General features: G+C 57.9%; 1 protein-coding gene across 1 annotated transcript; it reads right to left on the bottom strand.

Moving 5' to 3' along the window:
- Positions 1 to 1,300: 1,300 nt before the first annotated feature.
- On the bottom strand, positions 1,301 to 22,597 carry LOC131412369 (forkhead box protein O6-like). Its single transcript, XM_058551952.1, is given in 4 exon segments — positions 1,301 to 2,508; positions 2,510 to 2,743; positions 20,835 to 20,984; positions 22,562 to 22,597. Coding segments are annotated over 4 exon segments (1,464 nt in total). The 3' UTR covers positions 1,301 to 1,464.
- Positions 22,598 to 22,645: the final 48 nt, after the last annotated feature.

The following is a 22,645-nucleotide window of genomic DNA, read 5'->3' as shown; positions in this document are numbered from 1 at the left end:
CTTTACTCCTTAGAAGAAATCCATGCAATCAGTGCTACTATCCTGTGGTCTAGACCAGGAAAGCAAGGCTACAGAGCTTAAAAACTTGCCCATGGTCACACAGCCAGTAAACCGCCGGGAACGGATTCAAGTAGATGTCTGTGTGCCTTCAAAGGCCTCCTTTCCACCCCACCTTGCCTTCCCAAGCCATTGTCCCTCTCGGACCTTTTTCTCATCTGTATATCGGGAACAAAAATCGTGCCTAATACATGACCTGACACTAACAGGTTCTCAGTAAATATCTGTGCCTTCTCTTCCAATCTCTGAGGCTTATTCAGGACAGAATTTCGCCAAACCAGAAACTTCCTGCATGCACATGTTCACGGAAACAGGTGCAGAGCTCCACACAGGCACATCTCCAGCGTCCGGAACTCACTAGGCCCTTAACCAATGTGTGTTGAGCAGACAGACGTAGTGAATGCTGACACATACTCAGAGGCAAAGCCACAGTAGGGGCTCAGGCACAGGGACACTCCGTCCCCATGATCCCTGCCAATTCTTCTCCTCTGCTGCTACGCCCCCTGCTAGCCCAAGGCGCGGGAAATATTTAAAACAATTTTATCCATGAAAATATGCTGTACAATGCACTCTACACGGCCTCGACACGGCACACACGCACACGCGCACGCTGACGGCACGGCCACGGTACACTGCCTACGACATGCGCCAGGGACGCCGCGCCCACAGCCCGCCCCGACCGGACACTTATAAATATGGGAGAGAGGAGCCAGCACTGGCACAGGGAAAGGGGTGTCGGTTGTGGGGTGGATGGGAGCTGAGGCCCGCTGGAGAGACTGAGACCAGCACTAGCGGGTGATGGGGAGGTTGGAAAGAGGGATTGACTCCGACGGAGGAGGGGAGAAGCTAGGGCCGGCAAGGATGGGTGGGAGGGTGGTTTAGGGCTGAAAGAGGACAGCTCAGGGTGAACAGTAGGTAGGTGTGAGTGTATTTTCGGGAGGGGATTGCTGGCTTGGGGTGGGTGAGGCTAAGACCAGTAGGAAAGTGTCAACTGAGAACTAGACCGCAGTTTGGGGTGGGCGATTCGTCATGGCGAGGGCCCCACAAATGAAACTGAAGATTCGGAGACGCCCCCTGCCCCATCTCCCGGTTGGCTTCCCCGACCAGCGCGGCCCACCTCGCTCCTCGCCGTTCCACCCAGCCCGGAATTCGGCCTCCACTCCCAGACTTCCTGCCCCCGGGGGAAGGAGTGGGTCTCAGGAGTTTGGGCAGCAGTGGAGGGGTGCCCCAGCCCCTCCCCACCACTTCCTTCAGCGGTCAACTTCTGAGGGATGTCTCTAGCTGGGCTGGGGCTGCCTCCTGGATCCTCCCGCGGAGCTGGAATCGGGGGTGGGGTCCCGGGGATCAGGATGGGAAGACAGAGGCCCCTTGGGGCGGGGCAGGCACCCGGGGCGCGGGAAGCGGCCCTCAGCCCGGCACCCAGCTCTGGTTGGGGGGCGGGGCCCCGGCCAGGCCGGGCGGCGGCGGAGGCAGGGCCGAGTCGAAGTTGAAGTCCATTTCGTCGCTGTCCATGAAGTCGTTGAGGACGATGGACTCGACGTCGCACTCGAGGCTCCCGCTGAACATGTCGAGGTCCAGGTCGGCCGGGAAGCGGTCGGGCGCGGCACCCAGCGGCCGGGCAGCGGCGGCCGCGTACGGCCCGGGCAGCGCGTCCAGCAGGAGGCCGCCGGGCGGGGCCCCGAAGGCGGCCGCATGGCCCGGCGGCGCCAGGCCCGGGGCGCCCGCCTCGCCGGGCAGCGTCATAAGGCTGATGGGGTGGGCTAAGGCACTGCGCGAGGGCACAGGCGGCGCGTATGGGGCCGCCCCCTTGCCCGGGTAGGCGGCGGGCGCGCCCGCCAGCGCCAGCTCCCCGGGCGCTCCCAGCACCGGGCCGGGCCTGGGCGCGGGCGGCGGCGGCAGCAGCGCGGACAGCGCCCCGGGGCGGAAGGGCGCGGCGGCCGGCGCGAAGCTGGCCTGCTTGTTCTCCTGGATGGTCTGCATGGGCAGGCGGCGCAGCGCGCCCAACGCCGGCGGCCCGAAGCCCCCGCCCCCGCCCCCGCCCCCGCCGTAAGCACCGCTCTTGCAGCCCCCGAAGTAGGCGGGCGTCCCGGCGCGGGCCCGCGGCCCGTACGCGTCCTGCGCGCCGTCCAGCAGGGCCTCGGGCAGCCCCGCGCCGCCGCCGCCGCCGTGCAGACCCAGCGGGCCTCCCAGCTCGGCCAGGCGGGGCAGCTCCCCCGGGCAGCGCGCACCCAGCGCGGGCGACAGCGCGCTCGCCGGGCTCGGGTACATGAGCGGCGACGATGGCGCCAGGGCCTCCAGGGCCTCGTCGTCCTCCAATTCGGCCGCCTCCCCTAGCAGGGGTCTCCCGCCACCGCGGAAGTCGGCCCACGCCTCATAGTCGTCGCTGGCGTGTGAGGCCGGGCTGGTGGCCCACTTGGCCGCGGCAGGCAAGGGCCCCGGGGCTGGTGCGCTCAGGGGGGCTGTCGTCGGGGCTTCGCTCAGGTGCCTGCAGCTGCTGCTTCTTGCTTGCCTTGCCTTTGATGCACAGGAACTTGGCCCCGTTGTCCATGGACGCGGCCCTGCGCCGCGGGGTCTTGCCCGTCTTTCTGCCCTCGGGGTTCAGCATCCACCACGAGCTCTTGCCGGTGCCCTCGTTCTGCACGCGGATGAAACGGGTGTGCAGCGACAGGTTGTGCCGGATGGAGTTCTGTGGCCGGAGACAAGGACATGGGTGGGGGAGTGGGAAGTGAGGAGGCCGTGGGGAACGGGGAGGGGGGAGAAAACAGAGAAGGAGGTGAGAGGATGAGAAAGGAGAGAGCCAGAAGGGAGAAGGGGGCAATGGGGTTGGGGGAACAGGTGTAAGTCCCCAGGTCGGACTAACCCGAACACCCATCCTCTCCCCCGCTCCCCACAGGCACTGCCCAGAGGGTGGGACCCGAGCCTTGGGCCTGGCCTTTCCCGGGAAGCATGGGCGAACCTGAGGGCGACTCTTAAGGGGCCTGCAGCAGGGGAGCAGGACCCTGTCTCCCCAGCTCAGCCCAGCGCCGCCTGGAGCTGGCCAGCCTGCCAGGGCCCCCGGGCAGATTATGTAAGGGCTCATGCCGCTGCGGCTCATTTGTCTGCCCCCCTCCCTCCCCAGCCTGGCATGGTGCCAGGAGCCCGAAAACCCAGGGCTCCAGAAATCAATCTCTCGGTGACTGATTAAGCCCTGTTTAGAACTAATTGCTCTTTCGTGTGTGGGGAGAATAAATTACCTGCTTTAATTTCGTGTCTTTAAAATGCAACTGCAGGTAGAGAAGACTGTTAACCCTTTGCTGGGAGGGCCTGGCCAGGGAAAGCAGAATAAGCTGGGGGTCCCCAAGGTGGCTATAGGCCCGAGACTATGCAGAGATTTCCCCCAACTCCTCTGAGCTCCTGGGACCTCCACAGAGGACGTGGATCCCAGCAAGCCCCTCAAAACACATCCACTGGCCGTGGAGACCTCAGACCCCACCTCTGCTTGGTGCCCACCTTCAGGCCAGCCCAGCTCTCCAGCCTGCCCTTTGGGCTGCAGCCCACCCTTCCCTCCTGACCCACCTGAAGCAGAGTAGCTCTGCCCTCAAAGCCCCTTCCGTGGAGCCTTCACAAAATCCCCACAAAGCAGGTGGCGTAATCCCCATTTACAGACAAGAAGACCAAGGCTCAGGAGGTGAAGTGGCTTGCCCAAGGCTCCATGGCCCTTTCTGCTGTTCCTTCCTACTTCCCTGAGCTTCCTTTTTGCCACCCCTGCATATCCTCTTCTAAATTTCTACTCTGCCAGTCTCTAGTGATCCCCATGTCACTGCCTGCTTTTGCCAAGAAGGCAGGGGAGTCCACAGCTCCACTGACCTGGCTCCCCTCAGGAACCTGGAGGAGTAGGACTTCTGCTGGGCCTGCCACGCCCCACCACTGGGGCCTCCCACCTGGTGGCCTTGACCTCCCAGCTTAGTAACTGCTGCAGAAACAGCATGGGCTTGGGTATCAGAAGGGCTGGGCAGGATGCCTGGCTCTTTTCAGCCACCTAGCTATGTGACCATGGGCTGCTGACTCAATCTCTTATGAGCCTCAGTGAACTCTGAAAAAAATGGGCAACATTCAATAACCACTTTCGAAGGCTGTTAGATCATTACCTGAGATAATGTGTGTGGGTAAGTGTTTGGTGAACCCACCAGGTGCTCATAGACGTTGGTTAAATCCCTCACTCTGGCCAGAAGACCTCATCTCTTAGGTCACCCAACAGACCTGCTCTGTCTCTACCTCCTTAATATCATACCCTGAGCATAACTGTGCTGGGCACTAACAACCCGGGGAAGCTGGCATTACCCCATCTCATGTACCAGGGAGCGGAGGCCCAGAGGCATGATGTAACTTGCCCACAGTCCCACAGGCAGCAGTGCTAGGTACCACTCCATCCAGATCTGCCCAGCTCATGGACCTGCTCTTAACTCATTAATCCACCTGTAACCATAACCACTGATCCATGAGGGCTCTCCCTCCCGCCTCCTTCCCACCAGTCTCCAGGAGGAGGGGTCCTTTCTGCTGCCCAGGATATGCTCCCACCCCTCACCCCCAGCTCCAGGTACTGCCCTGACTCTTCAGGGCCCAGGCTCCCTATCTCTGGCACTTTCTGGTCTAAGGAGGTGACAGCTGGGGCTCCAAGGCCCCTCCAAGCGTTGCCCTGCCTGGCTTCTCCTGGGGCCCTGAGAGGAGGGGAGCTGGACCCCCAGGGAGTGGTGCTCCCTCAATTAGATACCCCCTTCCTGCTCCCGCCCCTGCACCTGGCTCCCCAGCCCCTCCCTCACACCTGTGTTCAGGGGCCTAGGAGGCCTCAGTTCTTCTCCCCTATGGAACTCTCTGGCTTCCCAGAAGCTCCACCTCCCGGCTTCTCCACCTGGAGGTCAGTAAGGCAACACGTCTTTATCAATGTCCCTATGTGCCAGCCTGGTTCTGAGTGCTGGGGGGGAAGGAGGAAGGACATTGCCAAGTACCAGCACCTACTCAGAACCTGCCTGTTCAGACGTATAAGCGTTAAACTACTTTATCTCACGTGATCAGTCTGTCAAACTCCATACAAGTCAGGGATTGTGATCCCTATCTAAGGATGAGGATAGTGAGGCTCAGAGAGGTTAACTAAGTTGCCAAGGTCACACAGTTTAAGTGGCAGAGCCAGGTATTGATTTCAGGTTAATCTCACCCTGAGTCTAAAGGACATCACATTCCACCACGGGAGAGAGAAACGAGTCAGAGAATTTCCAAAGAATCTTAGGAAGCCAGTACTCCAGTGCTTCTCAAACTTTCCATGTAAACTATCCCTAGAAGCTGGCAGCATGGAAAGACTGGGGACATATCACAAGGTCAAAATTTCCTATATGTCTTGTGATTCGTTTGTAGAGTTCAAGTGAATTTTGAATTGTACTTCATAATACGTCCAAATTTTCTGAATATAAAAATAATGTTTTAGATTTTTACCAAGAGCACATGTTCTGAGCCTAGGAAGGTTTGCATCCTTCCCCACTCTGTTTCCTTCCCAGCCAGGTACCCCTGGGAGCTTGAGCCCCAGCCTGAAACAATGGCTGGTCCAAACCAGAGAGAAGAAAGGATTTGCCCAAGGTCACCCAGGACCTGGTGGTAGAGCAGGGATTCGGGCCCAAGCCCCCTGACCCTCAGCCTGGGGATTGATCCATTCCACCAAGCCTGACCTGGGGCAAGTCCCTCCTTCTCTCCAGCCTCAGTTTCCCTACCAGTAAACTGATGAGATGGGCCATCTGTACTCTGGGGACCTTTTGGATTTGACACTGAAAGTTCTTAGAATCATCCAGCCCAGAGGTTTTCAAACTTTTTTTCAAAGTAGTGGAACTCTTTCAGTTAATGGAATCTAATGCAAAACTTGAGTGTTGCACACTCAAGCCATCAGGGAGTGGGGGTGGGGGCACCTGAGGCCCTGCCGGCTCAGCACCCTCCCTTGCACTCGCACAGAAAACCAGGCCCCTGGGGAGAGATTCTGCTGGCCAGATGGATGGGGCAGAGAGGAGGCCTAGAGGAGGGCGATACCTTGTCCAGGGTCACCCAGGGAGGTGGCCCAGAGCTGCACAAGGACCTAGGCCCTCACTGCTGAGCCAGGCTCTGCACCAGGTGTACACCAGGGCTGTGCCCCACGAGGGAAGCCCAGGCCCTGCAGCCCAGGCTGGCTCCTCAGAGCCCAGCCACCTGGTACCGATCAGACCTCCCGGCCAACATCCAATGGCAAGCGCAGATCACAATTCACCCACAAGGCCTCCTGGGAGGCCAGAGGCCACAGAGGAGGTGAGGGAGGCAGAGGAGGGAGATGCTTCTGCCAGGCAGCAGTAACCAGGGCTCCCTCTCGGAGTCGCCTAGCAACCCGCCACCACAGCCCGGCCCCAGCATGCCCGCGCTCCCCTGGTGCCCAGAGCTGGGCCCGACTTCTGGGGCCTCCCATCTCTCATACCTCCATGCAGGCCTGGGGCAGGTTCCCAGAGGAGATAGACCTTCCTGATTCAGGGCCTCAGGAGACCCTCAGCGGGCAGAGGGAAGGGAGAGTGAGTTACATTCCACACCCATCCCACTCTCCCTCAGAACCTGGGCCAGGGAGGCCAGTCCCCTGGGGCCTCACCCACCAGGGAGAGGAGGCTGGCGCAGGGCAAAGCGCATGCGCTCTGGTGTTGGCTGCGGATCCCAGTTTTGGCTCCAACACTCACAAGCAGTGCGACCCCGGGGCAAGATGCTTTGAACTTCCATCTCCTCACACAGCTACCTGCTTCCACCCTTGCTCCCCTGCAGCCCTCCACCACGCGCCAGCCAGAGTGGTCCTTCAAATAACCCGGATCACGTCCAGTCCTGCCCAGAACCCTCTGACGCCCCCATCTCACTCAGAGTAAAGAACAGAGGCCTTGCCATAGCCCACAGCCCCTCCATGACCTCTCAGACTCCTCCCCTAAATGCTGGATCCCTCCCTCCTGCTCTGAAGCTGCGAGACATGGTCGCACCTTGGGGCCTCTGTCTCAGAGAAACACTGGGCGCCCAGACACCCACGTCGATCTCTCATCTCCTTCAAGTCTTTCTTCAGATGTCACCTTCTGCAACGAGGCCCATCCCGACCACTCTTAACAACTGCTCCTCTTCCCTGCCATTTCTGGGCCCCCTTACCTTGCTCTACATTTTTCTAAAGCAATTATCACTGTCTAAATGAATATTTAATTTATATATATATGAATTAATAAATTAATATATGTTATATATAAATATATAATGTATTTATATTCTGTATTTATTATTTATTGTCTGGTTTCACTATTTCATGAGGGATTTTTGTCCATTTTTTACTGTACTCCATGTGTTTGATACATACTAGGCGTTTACTAAATGTCAAAGGAATGAATGAATGAATGAGAGAGTAAAGGGGGAATACTGTGTTGCAGGGAGAATTAATGAGACTGGGCAGAGTAGCTGGCACATGATATGAGCTTCTCCAAACTGGGCTGAGAGAAGGGAACATAGTCAGAAGGAGAGGTAAGCATGGGGTGGAGGAAGTCAGGAACAGTGTGATCCACAGATGGAACCGCAGAGAGCAGTGAGGGATTCTGTGAGAGGGGAAGAAGGCCTCAGAGGGTGAACAATGCAGCTGCCCACCCCAGCCCCCCACCTTGCTCCCTCCTGCTCCCCAGATAGACCTGAGTAACCTAGGGCTTGCTGGGGCCAAGGTTTCTTACAGACTGTACCACCTGGGCGAGAAGACACTCCATGAGCCCCAGTGGGAACAGAATAACCTCATCCTTGCTGACCGTGCTTCCCTCCTGGACAGGGTCTGATCCATTTGATGGCGCACCTCATCTATCCAGCAAGACAACCCCATCTATTCCCAGGACACCCTTCGCCCACGAGCAGTAATGCATTCATCTGACAGCACAACCCCATTTATCCAGCACACCAGTCCCATTTATCCAGCAAGTACAACCTCATTTGCTAACAGCACTCCATTCACCTGACGGGCCCCCTCATTTATCCAGCAGGACACCCTCATTTATTCTCCAAGTCGGAGGCTCTCCTTCCTCCTGTGGTGTGGCTGTGTTCTCTGACAGTGCAACCTGACTGATCCAGCAGGACGTCATCTCTCCTACAAGTACACTTCATCCCGACAGTACAACCTCATTTATCTAACAATGCAGCCTCACCTTGCCTCCAAGTACCACCTCATTCCCTGACAGTACAACCTTGTTTATCTTCCAGTACAACCTCATTTCTCCTCCCAGTACAGCTTCATTCTCTGATAGCTCAGCCTCATCCAATCTTACTTTTCCAGCCAGAGCCCACCAGATCTCTAGGTGGGGAGAGGGGAGTGTGGAGAGGAAAGGGGTTCCACCATTTGCTGTCTCCTGCTATGACTATGTCCAATCTCCCCAGGCCCAAAAGGGCCCACAGCCTTTGAGTTCTAGGTTGCGTGGCCCAGCCAGTGCTCCACCATTGCCCCACCTCCCGTTTTGTCCCCTCTAGGGCTAAAGAGGGCCCACAGGATGGATTTCCTCCAGCTCTCCAGGATTTGATTTGTAGCTGTTGCTGATTTCTGTGGCATGGATACTCCCATCGTAGCCAATTTTAAGCTGCCAGCATGACGTCACTGAGCGCAGAACTGGGAAGAAGTGTGCACGATCGGCTCTCATGAGCCAGTGGAAGCCAGCTCTAGCACACCACCGCCACGTGCTTCAAATACTGAGGCAGGAGAAGGGCACCACTTACAGTATGACAGACTCAGGCTAGGTTCTTTGATACATTTCTTCTTTTAATCCTGATAACTGCCCTGCAAATAGGTAGTGCTACTTTACAAAGGGGGGAAACTGAGGCTCAGGTGGATTAAATGACTCCTGAGGCCGTGAAGCTGGGAAGTGATGGAGCCAGGTCTGGGTCTCAGTGTGACGGGGGACACTGCCCCCCTGCCCACCTCAGTGTCCATCCCTGCCTTGGTTCTCAAGCCCAAGCTTCCTGGTTTTCATAAGAGACAGGAGACCCAAGTCTTGTGCCCCTCACCCACCACAAGCCCTGTGCTACCTCCTGGCCTCCCTGGCACCAGGCGGTTCCAGGACCCTCCCAGTTCAGTCCCGGGTCTTGTGTCCATCCATTCAAGCCCGAAGCCAGGTATGGACACCTCTCCAGGTTCTATCACTGTCCAAGGTTCAGCCCAGCCCCTCCCTCAGGAAGTTGACCTGCCTACCCCATGGGGATGATGATCTAGCTCCTCCCTTTAATGCCTCCCTGAGCAGACACCACCTGTGGGGCTATGTGAGCGCTGGATCCCCACCATGACTCCCATTTCGTCTCTCCCTCCTTCCTTCCCTCCCTTCCTGCAGGAACAAAGGTCCAGGGCAGTGGCTGAAATTCCAGCTTCACCCATGGAACCTTGGGCCTCCCCTGGAAAAGAAGGTAACAATCCCAACATCCATGGATGAGATCCCACATGTCATGAACCTCAACCCCTCCCTGTCTCAGAGCCCCAAGAGCAGCCCCTGTCCCACCCCTTACCCCAACCCCACTCTGGGGCCCCAGTCTGGCCCAGGAACACACACCTGTCTCAGACAGAGCCACAGACTCTCCGGGGGTCACTTGCTCTGCTGCCTGAGGTGAAGCTGTGGTGCTTCACCTGGCAGAAAGGGTGACCTGGATGACCTCAAGGGCCTGAGGCCACGTGCAAATCCTTGGTACTAGTGTCTGTAGTGGAGGAGGGGTAGAAGGGCAGGTGGTGGCATCAGGGCCGCAGGTGTCAACAGGTGGGTGAGCTTGGGGTCAGCAGTGGAACAGAAGTGGGCAGCCAGGGGGTAGGGGGAACCAAATGTCCCAAGCAAGGCATGAGTTCAAGGGATAGGCCCTGGCATCCCCCACCCCTACCCCAGAGACAGCAGAGCCCACACACCCAGCCTGGGCAGCAAACAAAGCAGCAGCAGAAGTCCGAGCTCTTCCCTCAAAAGCCTGTGGCTGCTCATCACCCACAGGCTTGGGTCCAACTCCAGACTGATACTCAAGAGCCCTCTGAGGCTCTCCAGCCTCATCACCTCCATTCCCTTAAGCCCATCTGGGGCTCCAGCCACCCTGGATGTCTCACACCTCCATGCCTTTGCACTCTGTTCCCTTTGCCCTTCCCTCCCTCTCTGCTCCACCAGTTCCTGCTGCTCCAACAAGGCTAGCTCTGTGGCATCTTCCTAGCGCCCTCTGCAAGCCCCAAAGATAGCTGCTCCCACGTCAGTGCTACTACAGAAATCTAACTGCACACTGGAGTATAACTGTCTATGAGTCTGCCTCCCCACGTGAACTTTCTGGGGCAACCCTTGGCTCACATTCAGTCAACCATAGGATGGAGCTCTCAGCAGCCACAAACCACTCAGGCCTGGCAATTCTGTGCAGTTTCTGTTCAGCAAAACCTCAGGCCAGAGCTCCAGGCCTTGCCTCCTCCATCCTGGTCTCCCCTCCCGTTCCTGCTGCCTCTGCCACCTCCCTCCTTTTCCTCAGCACTTCCTGGCTCCTCCAGAGAATCCAGCCAAGTGAGGAAGCAAAGAAACTACCATTTACTGAGCGTTCACCAGGTGCCATGCACTGTGCTGGCACTCAGCAATTAAAACCCTATTGAGTCTTTGTGACAACCCTCCGAGCTGGTTTATTATCCCTATTTTACAGACGAGCAACTGAGGCTCCAAGAGACAAACTGACCTGCCCAAGGTCACGTCGTGTAAGTGGTGGTGCAGGAATTCACACCCAGGGCCCTTGCTCTTCCTCCCACCCTGAGATGCCTCTAGGGAGGAGCCCAGGCCTGGCAGAAGCTCCAGGGTGGGCCTGGGGTGGGGGTGGGGGCTGTCCGCAATGGCTCAGCCACACCTCCACACTCTTTCCTCCTTCATCTGGGATTAAAGGGGATCCCTAAATGCAAAGCCATTCAGGCTTCTCCCTGTCTCTTCTCAGTCGGAGCCCCCTCCCTCCCTCAGGCCGCACCTCCCCACACCCCTGCCCTAGGCCTGGAGCAGCTGCGGTGACCTCACCCAGCCCTGCCCTGGGCCTGGCTCTGGGGAGGGCCCAGCAGCTGTGCCCCAGCCCTGCAGGCCGGCTCCTGAGGGGAAAAAAGGCAGAATGGGCGTGGTGCCAAGAGAGCCATCTGCTCTCCCAGGGGCATGGCCACCCGCGCAGACACTGGCCTTGCCCCAGGGGCCGCCCTTGGCCCTCTGTCCCCATGCCAAGGGGCTCCAGGAGCCCAGGGCAGCCCACCCAAACTGGGCACCAGCCCTCATCTGCCATCTGTCTTCTCCTGGATACTGAGAGGTCCTTGCAGGACATGTTGGAGCACGAATGTCTGCTGAAAAGGGACAAGTGCTCAGGGCAAGTTCTGGGTCCAGAGGCCAGGGGCCAGGGCTAGGTGTACTGAGCACTGCCTTCCCAGCCCCAGCCTGGCCAGGCTAAGAGCCGGAGATGCCCTGGGGGAGGAGGGGGCCTCCATCCCCTCACATCTGCTCAGCTGGCAGGTGCCTCTGGCAGAGGGCAAGCCCCTTCCCCCACAGCCCCAGCTCAGGTTACAGAGGAGGCAAGGCCAGACGAGGACAGGGGGAGGGGACAGGAGGGGTGGAGAAGGCATCACAGCTTCCCAGAGTCTTGGGGGAGGGGAATTCAGATCTCTAGATAGGACTCAGCCAGAGAGGGAAGGGCCATGCCCAAGGTCACACAGCCTCCCAATGGGCAAAGGGCAGCAGGCACCCAGGGGCAGGCAGCCCTGGGTTCAAGGGTGACCTTGAGCAAATCACTGCCTTTATCTCTAAAAATACAGAGCCTAAAACCTGGCTGCTTGCCTCCCAAGGCCATGGGGAAGGCTCTGGAGGCTAGAAAGCAGCGGGTCAACCTAAGGGCAGGACAAAGCTTGGACATCCTGAATATCTGACACCTTAGGGACAGAAAGGGAGGCATTAGAGGAAGGACCCCCTTTCCCGCAACACGCACAAGTCAGTGTCTTTTAGGGATCAGGGCCCAGGGACCCCCACCTGACACAGCAGTGCTGGTTCCTTTCCTTTCCCAGAGCAATGAATAACCGTCATGTTATTTCCTGATATCTTGGGGACAGTTGCCCAAGGCCACACACAGGGTGAGTGACAGAGCTATGATCAGCTCCTCCCTGCCTGTATCCAAGACCCCTAACACCACTCTGCCTCACCTCCGGGATCCTTGAAGCACCAAAGGGTGCTGAATGGCACCTCAGGCCTGGCATCTAGGACTCTTTGGGCCTCCACCCTCTCTCGGGCTCATCTTCTCCCCTGGACCCCACTACCAGGCCCACACTGGGTGCCAGCGCCCGCCTCTCCCCTCGTCCACCCTCCACACCACCGTCAAGGGATTTTTCTGCCAGAGTAATTCCCCATCCCCTACAGCTTGGAGTGCCAGCTCCCCAGCTTGGCATTCAAGGCCACTAACTGTCAGGCCTCTGCTTGCTTCTCCAGTCTCAAGTCCTGGTGGGCTCTGGCCAACACAGCCAGACTCTGTGGGGCTCCTAAAGAGTCCTGAGGGTTGACTTCCTTTATCTGGTTCCCTTCCTCTACCTCCAAACACCTATAGATCATTATCTGGCCTTCCACCGTGACCCTGAGCAGTCTTTATCCTGAATCAAAATCTGGAGTCCTCATCTTATCTCCCCAGCTTGACTTGTGGGCACCTCAAAGTCAGGGAGCCAGTCCCGTTCCCCTGAGCAGCACTGCAGTTGGTGCCCAATGGGTGTAGGCCTGGAGGGAGGAAGCTGCCATCAGCCTTGGGGCCTACAGATGGGGTTGGGGAGGGGGGTGCAGTGTGGGACAATATCAGGCTGGTCAGGCCCTGTTTTCAGGGAGCTCTCTGAGAAAGGGAGCCAAGGACCCCAGAGCCACGCCCCAGGCTGGAAGCCTCAGGGCCAAACTCCAAGGGAGAGCAGAGAGGCAATGATGGGGCTGGAGACAGGGGTGGAAGCGGAGGCCAGCTTGGAATGTCTTGGCCAGAGCAATGGGCTAGGCAGGAGTTAGCCCTGGGGAGTTTCATTTCTGTCACTTACAGTGGGATACTGTGAAAGCCACTTTATTTCTCTCAGCCTTAGTTTCCTCATCTGCAAAACGGGGACAGTAACAGTACCAGCCTCACAGGGTTGCTATGAGAATTCAAGGAAAGCATGGACGTAATGGCATAAGGCGATTGAATCCTGAGCTGGAAGAGTGCAGTGTGGCTACAGCAAGGGTCAGAAGACGGTGAGTGATGTGGCTGGAGAGGCTGACTGGTGCCAGGTGGCCAAGGCCTTGAGTGTCACGCTGAAGCCCCTGGACTGGATCCTGTAGGAACAGCACTGCACTGTACACGTGCTCACGTCTCCTCACCAGATGGGGAGCCCTCAGAGAGCAGGGGCTGTGACGTTCAGTTTCCTCACCTTTCTAGGTGCAGAGAGGCTTCCTGAGAATTTACACCATCAATTCCCCTCCCTCCTGTGGCCAGAGGCTCTGAGTGGCACAGCGTATCAGCCCTGGCTGCCAGCTGCATTCTCTCCATCCACATTCTATATGGCGCGATTCCTAAGACGTGAGGGATGAGTGAATGTGTTGGGGATGGGGGTCAGTCCCTTCAAGCTGTCTGCATGGGGTTCAAGTCTCTGGAGGATCCAAAAAGAGCGAGCAGGAGAGGAGTGGGCTCAACCTGGGCAGCCTGCTTGGAGAAGAAGCTGGTCCACACTGGGGGCAGCGGAAGGGAGGGACAAGTGGAGCCTGAGACGCTACCATCTAAGGCACTGCTTCAGAATCGGACCCGTGACTAGACAGACCTGTTAAAATATAGATTCCAAAGCCCACCCGCTGAGAGTCTGATGGAGAGGGTCTGAGATGGGGACTGGAAACCTGTATTATCTAAAGCCTCTGGGTGACTCTGATCATCAGCCAGGTTTGCCAACAACTAAGGATTTAAGGGAGGAATTCTCAGGGAGACACAGTGAGTTCCAGAATCACCTGGGAGGCAGGTCTTTGTTCCAACCACCCAAGACCCCGCCTACTTTCTGAGGGGTGTCCCAAGGGATCAGTCCATGAGTCAGTAGCTGCCTTGGTGAGCATGTGACAATGACAGTGGGTGTGGGTTAAGAACTCCAGGGCCAGGTGTAAAGGCGACAACGTGAGGGTGGCCTGAGATCAGAGGCTGCAGGGAAAGCGGGAGCGAGGGTAGGGTCTAGACAAGGCCAGCAGAGGGCCCAGGGGTCCAAACAGAGCAGTTTGGGCTTGCTTGGCTCCCAGGGGAACTGAGGAGCCCTAGAGCGTTCTGGAGCATGAGCAAGCCTTGGAGCAGGAGGGCTGGCTGGTGTGTGGGGCTGAGACTGCACCAGCATCGGGACATGGGGAAACATGGTAGAAACAGACAAGTCTGTGTCTAAATCCAGGCTCGGCCTCATCCCAGCCATGCTGCCTTGGCCAAGTGACTTCATCTTTCTTGGCCTCCATTTCCTCAACTGCAAAATGGGGCTATTAACACATAGCTGGCAGGACCCAGGGAGGATGAAATGAGAGCATTTATGTGAAGTGTCCAACTAACTGCCTAGCACCCAGACGTTAATTCTCTTCATTCGTGTTCCCCTTCCCACAAGAAGCACCCCTCCTAGAGACCAGAAAGGTTTCTCTGCAAAGAGGGAGGCCCTGGGGGGAGGGTGTGGGAGGCCCCTCCCCCACACACCACCTGGCCCCCCTCCCACCTCCACATATGGGGTGGGGGTGGGGAATGGCAGCAAACAGCCAAACCCTCCCAAACAAGAGTTGCTTTCCATGGTAACCAGGGTGCCAGGAGGAAGGGGGGCGCTCCAGATCCAGCTATCCCCCTGAGCGCCCTACTCGGGCCCCAGAGCCTCAGCTAATGCCCACCCAACACCCTGCACACCCCATCTGCCCGCTCTGGGGGCCAATTGGGACTGCCATGAGCACTCCTGTCATTGCGCCCAGAGTACGTTTGCCACCTGGGTAACGCCATGGGCAGGGTAGGCATCTCCAAGCAGGAGCCCCAAGTTCAAGTCCATCCACACCCACACTCACACGCTTCCACCCGTGAGAAGTCCTATCGGTACTTTGTGCCCGCCATGCCAACTAACCCCTCGTGGTTCCCGAACCAGAGGATTTGTCAGTCACAGCGCCGAAAGGACCAGAAACCGAGTTAAGGCCCTTTGGACACTAGGGAGAATACCAAGGACCAGAATGCAAAGAGCTTTGCTCCAGCTCACACACCTGGATCAAGTTCCTACAGGTGCTCTGTCCACCCCTCACCTACTCCCAACTCCACAGCTCCAACTGACCCCAAAGGGCTGAACTAGGACACCCTGAGCGATGCTCCAGGGAGATGGGCCTCTGCCGGGAGAAGGAAGGACGTCTTAACTTTAAGACCTGTCTAGCAATAGAATGGGCAGTCTCAGAGGTCAGAGATCATGAGCTCTCAGTCACTGGGAGTGTGTGAGAAGGGACTGAGCTGAGGAAGGAGGCATGGAAGGGGGTGTTGGGCTCTGTGACTCCCCACTTCCCCTAGAGACCCAAAGTCTGATTTGGAGGTGGGAGGAGTGGGCACCAGTGTGTACCTGCTTCCCAGGTACCACCCCCAAGTTAGGAGGCAGGCCCACAGGCTGCAGATAGGCAAAGGGTGCTGGTGAGTCAGTCACGAAATAGGGGGGACAGTGAGGTGAGGAGGGGGCTCCCCCTGCTATGGCTGCTGCACCTATATCCCAGAGGCTCACATCCATACACACAGTCCATGACCACCCCCTCCCCTCAGAGGACACAGAAAGAGGGGCTTCCACAGCCCCAGGACCCCATGTGGTGGCCACCACCGGCTGCCACTCAAAGGACGGAGAAGGTGGGCTGCAAGGAATAATCCTGTGCCCTTTCAAAATCCAAACACAAGAGCCCCCCTCCAGCCCCAATGGTATAGAAAAAGCTTGAGTTTTGGGGTCAGAAGGGGGTTCAATTTCCAGGCCTGCCACTTCATAGGGATGTGACCCCAGGACAAGTCACTTCTCCACCTGGGACACAGAGATGCTAATACCCACCCAGAAGGATGGTGGCCAGGATTTGATGGGATATGCCCTGGGCTAGTGGGCATCTCCTTCCCAGCTCTCCCTCCTCTCTGGTAGAGCACCCCCACTCCAGCGAATCCTGCAGCTGGAGTCCTCAGGGCACACAGAGAGGGGGGCCCCAACCCGCAGAAAGTGGGGGCTGGGGGGTGCTGAACTTTCAAACCCGCAACACCCCCCCCCCCCCCCGCGCCGTTCATTACCTTAACACGAGTTAAAAATAACCGTCTCATCTCTTTAAATTAGTCTGTCTGCAATTACCGCCTGGCACGGCGCTGCCCGCCATCGTCCCGCTGGAGCGGCGCCAGGTGGCAGGCGGGGCCCTCACCCTGTCTGTCGGTCTGTCTGCCTGCCTGCCTGGCTCCTGGTCCCCCCTTCCCCCCTACAGCGGCACAGCTACCCCAGGGGCCTCCCGGCGCCCCACCTCCTGAGCTCCCCAAGTTGCGCGAGGATGGGGGCCAGGGCGGTGGGGCTGGCGGGAGCGAAGGGGCCGGCGGGGCGCAGAGAACCGGGGTGGGGGCTCCGGAGCACGGCGGCGGGGGAGGGGCGCCGGGAGGCCCAGGAAGCCTGAAGGGCCCGCAGCGCGCCAGCGCTCGTGGGTGGGTGTGAGCAGGTGGCCGTGGGAGTCTGCCGGGCGTGCCAGCAACTGTGCCAGGAGCGGCTGGCACGGGCTCGTGCCCAGGAGGTGGGCAGCTGCCAGCCCTCCGCTCGTGCAGTGCGGGGGGTGAGGACACCCCCCAACCCAGGCTCACACCGCCTCCTCCCGAACCCCCACCAGCCCTTGGGGCTGGGGATCCCCGGAGGACAAAGAAGGAGGAGGCAGCCCTGCTGGAGCAGGCTGGGGGGAGGAAAGAAGGGGAGCCCTCTGCGCTCACAAGCACTGCTCAGCCCGGCTGTAGCACGACCCTCCTCCTGGCCTCTCAGATCAGTCCCTCCCTCCAGCCTCCCTCCCACCTAGGACCTGCTGGCCAGCCTGGGCCAGATGGGGGTAGCACCACCCCTCCAGATCCCACCCCCCAACAGCTAGGCTGCTCCAGCCCTGAAGGAGAGGGAAACTCCCCATCCACTGCGCTCCTCCCCACCCCCAGGCCTGGGGACAGAAATGGGAGGCGCCCAGGCCTGACCTGGGAGCTCCCAGGGGAGCTGGCAGCCAGGAAACACAAAAGCAGGCAGAACAACTCCAGAGGCGCTAAGTGGAAGGAGTGCCAGGACCCTGAGCAGCCTGGAAGGCTTCCGGGAGGAGTCCAGCACTAGGGAAGGTGGGGCTGGAGCATCTGAGAGGAAGTGGGAGGCTCTACCTGGATGGTGGAGATAAACACTACTAGCACACTGCAGAGGGAGGGAGACCTCCTGTCCAAGCGCCGTCCCAGGCCTAGAGACCCTCCGCCCTGAGGGTAACACTGCCAGCCTCTTGGGTGGAGTTCCCAGCACCAAGCCCAGCCCCTCCTCAGGCTTCAGCCTGCTGAGTGCCCTGTGCCTGCTGCTGACCTTGCCTCCTCCACTTCCTCTCCGCAGCACGCCACAGCTGGGACCACAGGGCAAAGGCCAAGCACAGCGGCCCGTCCTGATCTGGCCCACTCTGCCTTTCCCATGCCACCTCCCTGCCATCCCTAGGAGCCCTCATTCCAGCCTGGCACGCCCAACCATCTCCCAAACCCAACATGTATGATTCCACCTCCTTGCTTTTCCATATGCAGTCAACAGCCCCTGGAAGACTCTCTCAAATTCTGCACCCCCCCCCCCCGCCCCGTGAAGGCAGCTCAGATCAAGTGCCACCTTCTCTGTGAGGGCTTGCCTGGCTCCCAGTGGATCTAACCTGCCTTCCCTGCACTCCCCCACCCCCGGCCCTTCCTGCCTGTAAAACACAGGGCCTGGGTGTGGAACTGGCTGAGCTCTGATGCATCCTGAAGGCAGGTGCAGTGCCTTCCCCTGTTCCCCGACTCCGTCTAACACCCCTGGGGATTCAAGTGCAACACTTATGTGGGAGAGGGGAGGGAGGAAGGAACAATGGGCCCCTTGCCCCAGCCCTGGCACCTGAGCGTACCACAGGCCCTGCTAACCAGAGGTTGGCTGGGAGTTGGAGATGGCCCCTCCACCAGGCCCCTGGAGGGACTGACTGGGAATGGAGGAACAAGCGGCAGGGGGGGCACGAATGACGAGGAGGAAGCTCCATGGGGAGCTGGATGGGGGGTGGGGTACAAGGGGGACAGCGACTGAGAGCATGAGATGGGAGAGGCCCATCTGAACAGCCTCCTCCAATGCCTGGGTGGTCTCTGCCAGGGCCTAAGTCAGGAACCCCAGGCTGAAGCACCCTCTCCAATGCCCCAGTCCAGGACAAGCCTTCCAGAGCTCCTTCCTTCCTGAGCCCGGGGAACAGGGAGAACCAGTGTGTCCCCAGCAGCATGGTGCAGTGGAAAATGCATCCAATGGGCAGGCAGGAGACCTGGGCCGTCATCCAGGGCCTGCCGCTCACAGCTGACTGACGACCTGAGAAGAGTCCCATCCCCTTCCGGGGCCTCAGTCTCACAGTCTGAGAAATGAACACATGGGACTAAATTATCTCCAAATTGTCTCCATTCCCAATCACGTTCTAGGATTTAGACCTGCCCCTGTGCAAAAGCCGTCAGCGCCCCACTCCCACGGCCAGTGCCAGCAGGATACTATTCCAGAGGCTCTGTGGGGCCTTGGAGGGAGACACACCTGGACTGGAGTCCAGCTTTCCCACCAACTGACTATGTGACCTTGGGCAGTTCACTCCTCCACTCTGCGCCTCAGTGCCCAGTTCTGTAATGGTGACGGTAAAACTCACCTTAGGGACTGCTGAGAGCATTAAAGGAGACACCTGGCACAGATGCCTGAAGGTGTCTGGCACAGGGCTTGGCCCTGAGACCCTCAATGAAGTGCAGTTCTCGCCCAGCTTCCAGCCTCACGTCCCTTCTTGCCATCTTCCCCCATCATACCTAATCTATTAAGCCCAGCTGGAGCTCCACCTCCTCTAGGAAGCCCTCCTGGCTTACCCTGGCCCACAGTACCCTCCCTGGTCTCAGCATCCTCTGCATGATCCACCCATTTCTTCACTCTTTCACCAGACATGCACCGGTGGCTCCTCGTTGTCAAGCTCTATGCTGGGTGCTGTGGGCACAGAGATTGCTCTGACACTGCCACTGTCTTCCAAACGCAGGGTGGAGAAGGGAAATGAGACCTATGACAGATAGGGAGATGGCCAGAGAAGAGGGAGTCCTAAGCTAGCTAAAGAGGATTAAGGGAAGGCTTCCTGGAAGAGGCATCTAAACTGTGCCCTTGAGGACAGGGAATATATCCACAAGGAGAAGTGAAAGGTGGGACAGTGCATGGGGAGCAGGGAGGGAGGAGGGAGCAAAGCCCAAGGGCAGGACCCAGCTGGGAGGAATAAATGTTCTGGCCCGGGCTGAGCCCAAGGGGACAGGAGAAAGCCTGGGGAAGGAAACTCATGTCTGCTCCTCCAAGCTGTGGCCCCACCCCACAGGGGCCACAGAGAGACAGAGAAGCTGCCAGCACAACGCCTGAGAGCCATGGCTCCCGGGTCAGAGCACTGCGGCCCCTAAAAAGCAGCCTCTGGGCATCTAGAGCTGTCCACATCCACAAGCCTCCCCTCTTCCACTGGCACACCTCCTTCCTCTGACCCTGTCTGCAGCCACCACCACGCACAGCCCCCTCCCTCCACGTAGGCACGACTCCCTTGCAGGGACCCCTCTCCCATAGGGAGCCTGACAGCTCACAGGCCCCAGGCACAGCACCCCCCACCAACCTCCTCTCCCCTAAAGGCATCGACTATCCCCATTCCCCAACAAGATGGCCAGGGGAGGGTCTGGAGGCCACAATCCAGTCAAGCCCCTGTCCCCTCGCAAGATGGCGCCCCCCTTTCCACTGGCTGGCACTGAGGCCTCCCTGGGGTGCCCCTGCCCCTCCCCGCACCACCAAATGCATCTGGGCTCAGAAAGCCAGAGAAGTGTAAGACTGACAGCCTGGGGTGGGCAGGGACAGATCCCCAGCCCTCAATACCGTGCCCCTACACCAACAGAGGTCATCACCAGCTCACCATGCTGATCCAGGCAAGGGGGCAGCAGCTGCCCCATGGAGAACTCAGATCCCAGGTCACCTGACCAGTTCCCCACCCCAGGCTGGCTGGTGCCCTAGGGTGAACTCCTGGCACCACAGGAAGAACTGTGGGCCCAGGGTCGCACTCTTCACCCGGGGGCCCGCTCCAGGGAGGGCAGTGGGAAAGATTTGGGGGGAAAGCAGTCACTGGCCCCAAGTCATTATTCCAGCTCTTTAAGGAGGGTGATCTGGTGGAGAGGGCAAGAGTATCATAAAGCAAACTCGCAGGGGTGAGAGGGGCTCCCCCATGTCCGAGGCCTGGGAATTGGCTCCTCTGCTATGCTCCCAAGGACGGGGTGGGATGCTCCTCCGAGATGCCTCAAAGCGGCAGTCCCTTGTCACCCCACCAGACCTCCCACCCCGCATCCAGGGCACACACACAGCTGCTTCCAGCACGCCCGCGCCTGTCTGCTGGCCGGCCCCACGCCCTAGGCACACACTCCATGTCCCTGGGGGTGCCCCAGGGCCTCCCTCTGACCGCCTGACGGGAGCCTGGACGCACCTAGCAGCCTGGAAGCCCCAGCCCGCGACCCCAGCCCCCTCCACAGCCGGACGCCCCCACCTTCCAGCCGGCCGAGCTGTTGCTGTCGCCTTTATCCTTGAAGTAGGGCATGTAACGGACCATCCAGTCGTAGATCTGCGAGAGCGTGAGCCGCTTGTCCGGGGCGCTCTCGATGGCTTTGGTGATGAGGTCGGCGTAGGACAGGTTCCTCTTTTTTGGTATGTGAGCCGCCACCACAGCATGACCGCTGACAGATGAGTGGTGTAGGTGCACACCCAGGAACCAAACCCAGGCCACCGAAGCGGAGCACACCAAACTTAACCACTAGGCCACTGGGGCTGGCCCTAGAGGATCTCTTTTGATTTTCATAATACAGAAAACAATTAACTTTGAGGAAAACCTTTGATATCCTTAGACTAGCAGGGAAAAAACTGGACAAACGTGTTCAAACTCAGTGCCAAATGTACTGAAGGAGCTCATTTCTAGGATCATTCCTTCAGCCGATAACCTTAGGTACGTCCTAGAAGCTGAAGCTGCCACATCATAGTTTTAGGGAAATGCATAAAGAAAACAGAACCCACTTGTAGTGACCTTGAGTCCTAGAGGTATAAGTCCTCCTAGGGACAGTGATGACTTACCTTCCTAACAGAGGAAACGTCAGGCTCTTACTATTTTATTTACTGCTACAAAATGTGACCATATAAAAGCAGTGCTTTAAAAACATTTTATTTTGTTCAAAATCACACTGGCATATAGATTTCAAAAAACCAAATAGTATTAAAAGCTGAACACTGCCACTACCACCAGTCCCCAGTCATCAACCCTCGCCTTTTCCGCAGAGGCATCCAACAATGGTTTAAAGCAACAATGGTTTAGTTTTCTTTTGTTTCGTTAGAAACCAGGGGTCATATTTTGATATGTCAGGTAGTTTTCACATTTCACAAAAGCATTCCGGCTAATTAACTTTCTAAAACCCCTCTGCCCACCCCCAAGAATGATTCATTTGTCATGTCACTTGATCTGTGTTTTCTAGGTAATGTGTTTTTTCTAACTGTTTCAGTTCAGGCTTCTCTACAGACTGTGCCCCTCACCCAGGCAACAACAGCCAGGCAGCTAGTCCAGATGATCCCCACAGGGGCCCCGTGGCCCTGTGCAGCCACGGGTGGTCCAGGAGAAACTCACGCAGCAGCAAGTTATGATGACAACTGTGGCCCAGCTGCAGACCCCTGGTGTTCCCGACCAGCACAGGTGCCAGCCAGCTCTGATAGCCCAAACCAGCAGCCCAGATTACAAATAAGAGTCCCTGCTGTCAGGTTAACAACGCCCACCCAAACTCCATGCCCCTAGTCAGGAAAGTGGGGTGGCCTCAGTGCAGGCCATCCATGCATTCCACCATCTAGCCAAAATCTGGTAGATTTTACTTATTGTTGAAACTTGGGACTATGTCATGTGAGATGTTCAGCACCTGTAAAGCTATAATTGTAACAAAGCAGTGTAATCATTTTATTACAATGCATCCTATACTGTGGGAGCATCATTTTATTATAATATCTCCTATACTGCAGGAAAATCATTTTATTACAATGCACCCTGGAAAAGGAGGTCACATTCCAGCAGCCAGCCTGACGATAAAATAATTCAGAAGGGGATAAGTACCATGAAGAAACAGGGGCAAGATTCTGACAACCATCTGGATTTTATCCTAAGTAGATGGGAAAGGTTGAAGCCTGAAAGACAACTTGACTTACAATTTTGAAAGGTCGCCCTGTCTGCAGTGGAGATGTTACCACCCAACGTGTGGCCTTCTGCTCGCCAAAAGACATGCCAATAGCCAAGAGGCAAAGTGGTAGGAGAAAAAGGACTTTTTATTA

This window comes from Diceros bicornis, chromosome 13 (assembly GCF_020826845.1).
Source record: "Diceros bicornis minor isolate mBicDic1 chromosome 13, mDicBic1.mat.cur, whole genome shotgun sequence".
Taxonomy (NCBI): domain Eukaryota; kingdom Metazoa; phylum Chordata; class Mammalia; order Perissodactyla; family Rhinocerotidae; genus Diceros; species Diceros bicornis.
The sequence above is the reverse complement of the archived record's forward strand: the minus strand, read 5'-3'. Positions and strand labels throughout refer to the sequence as shown.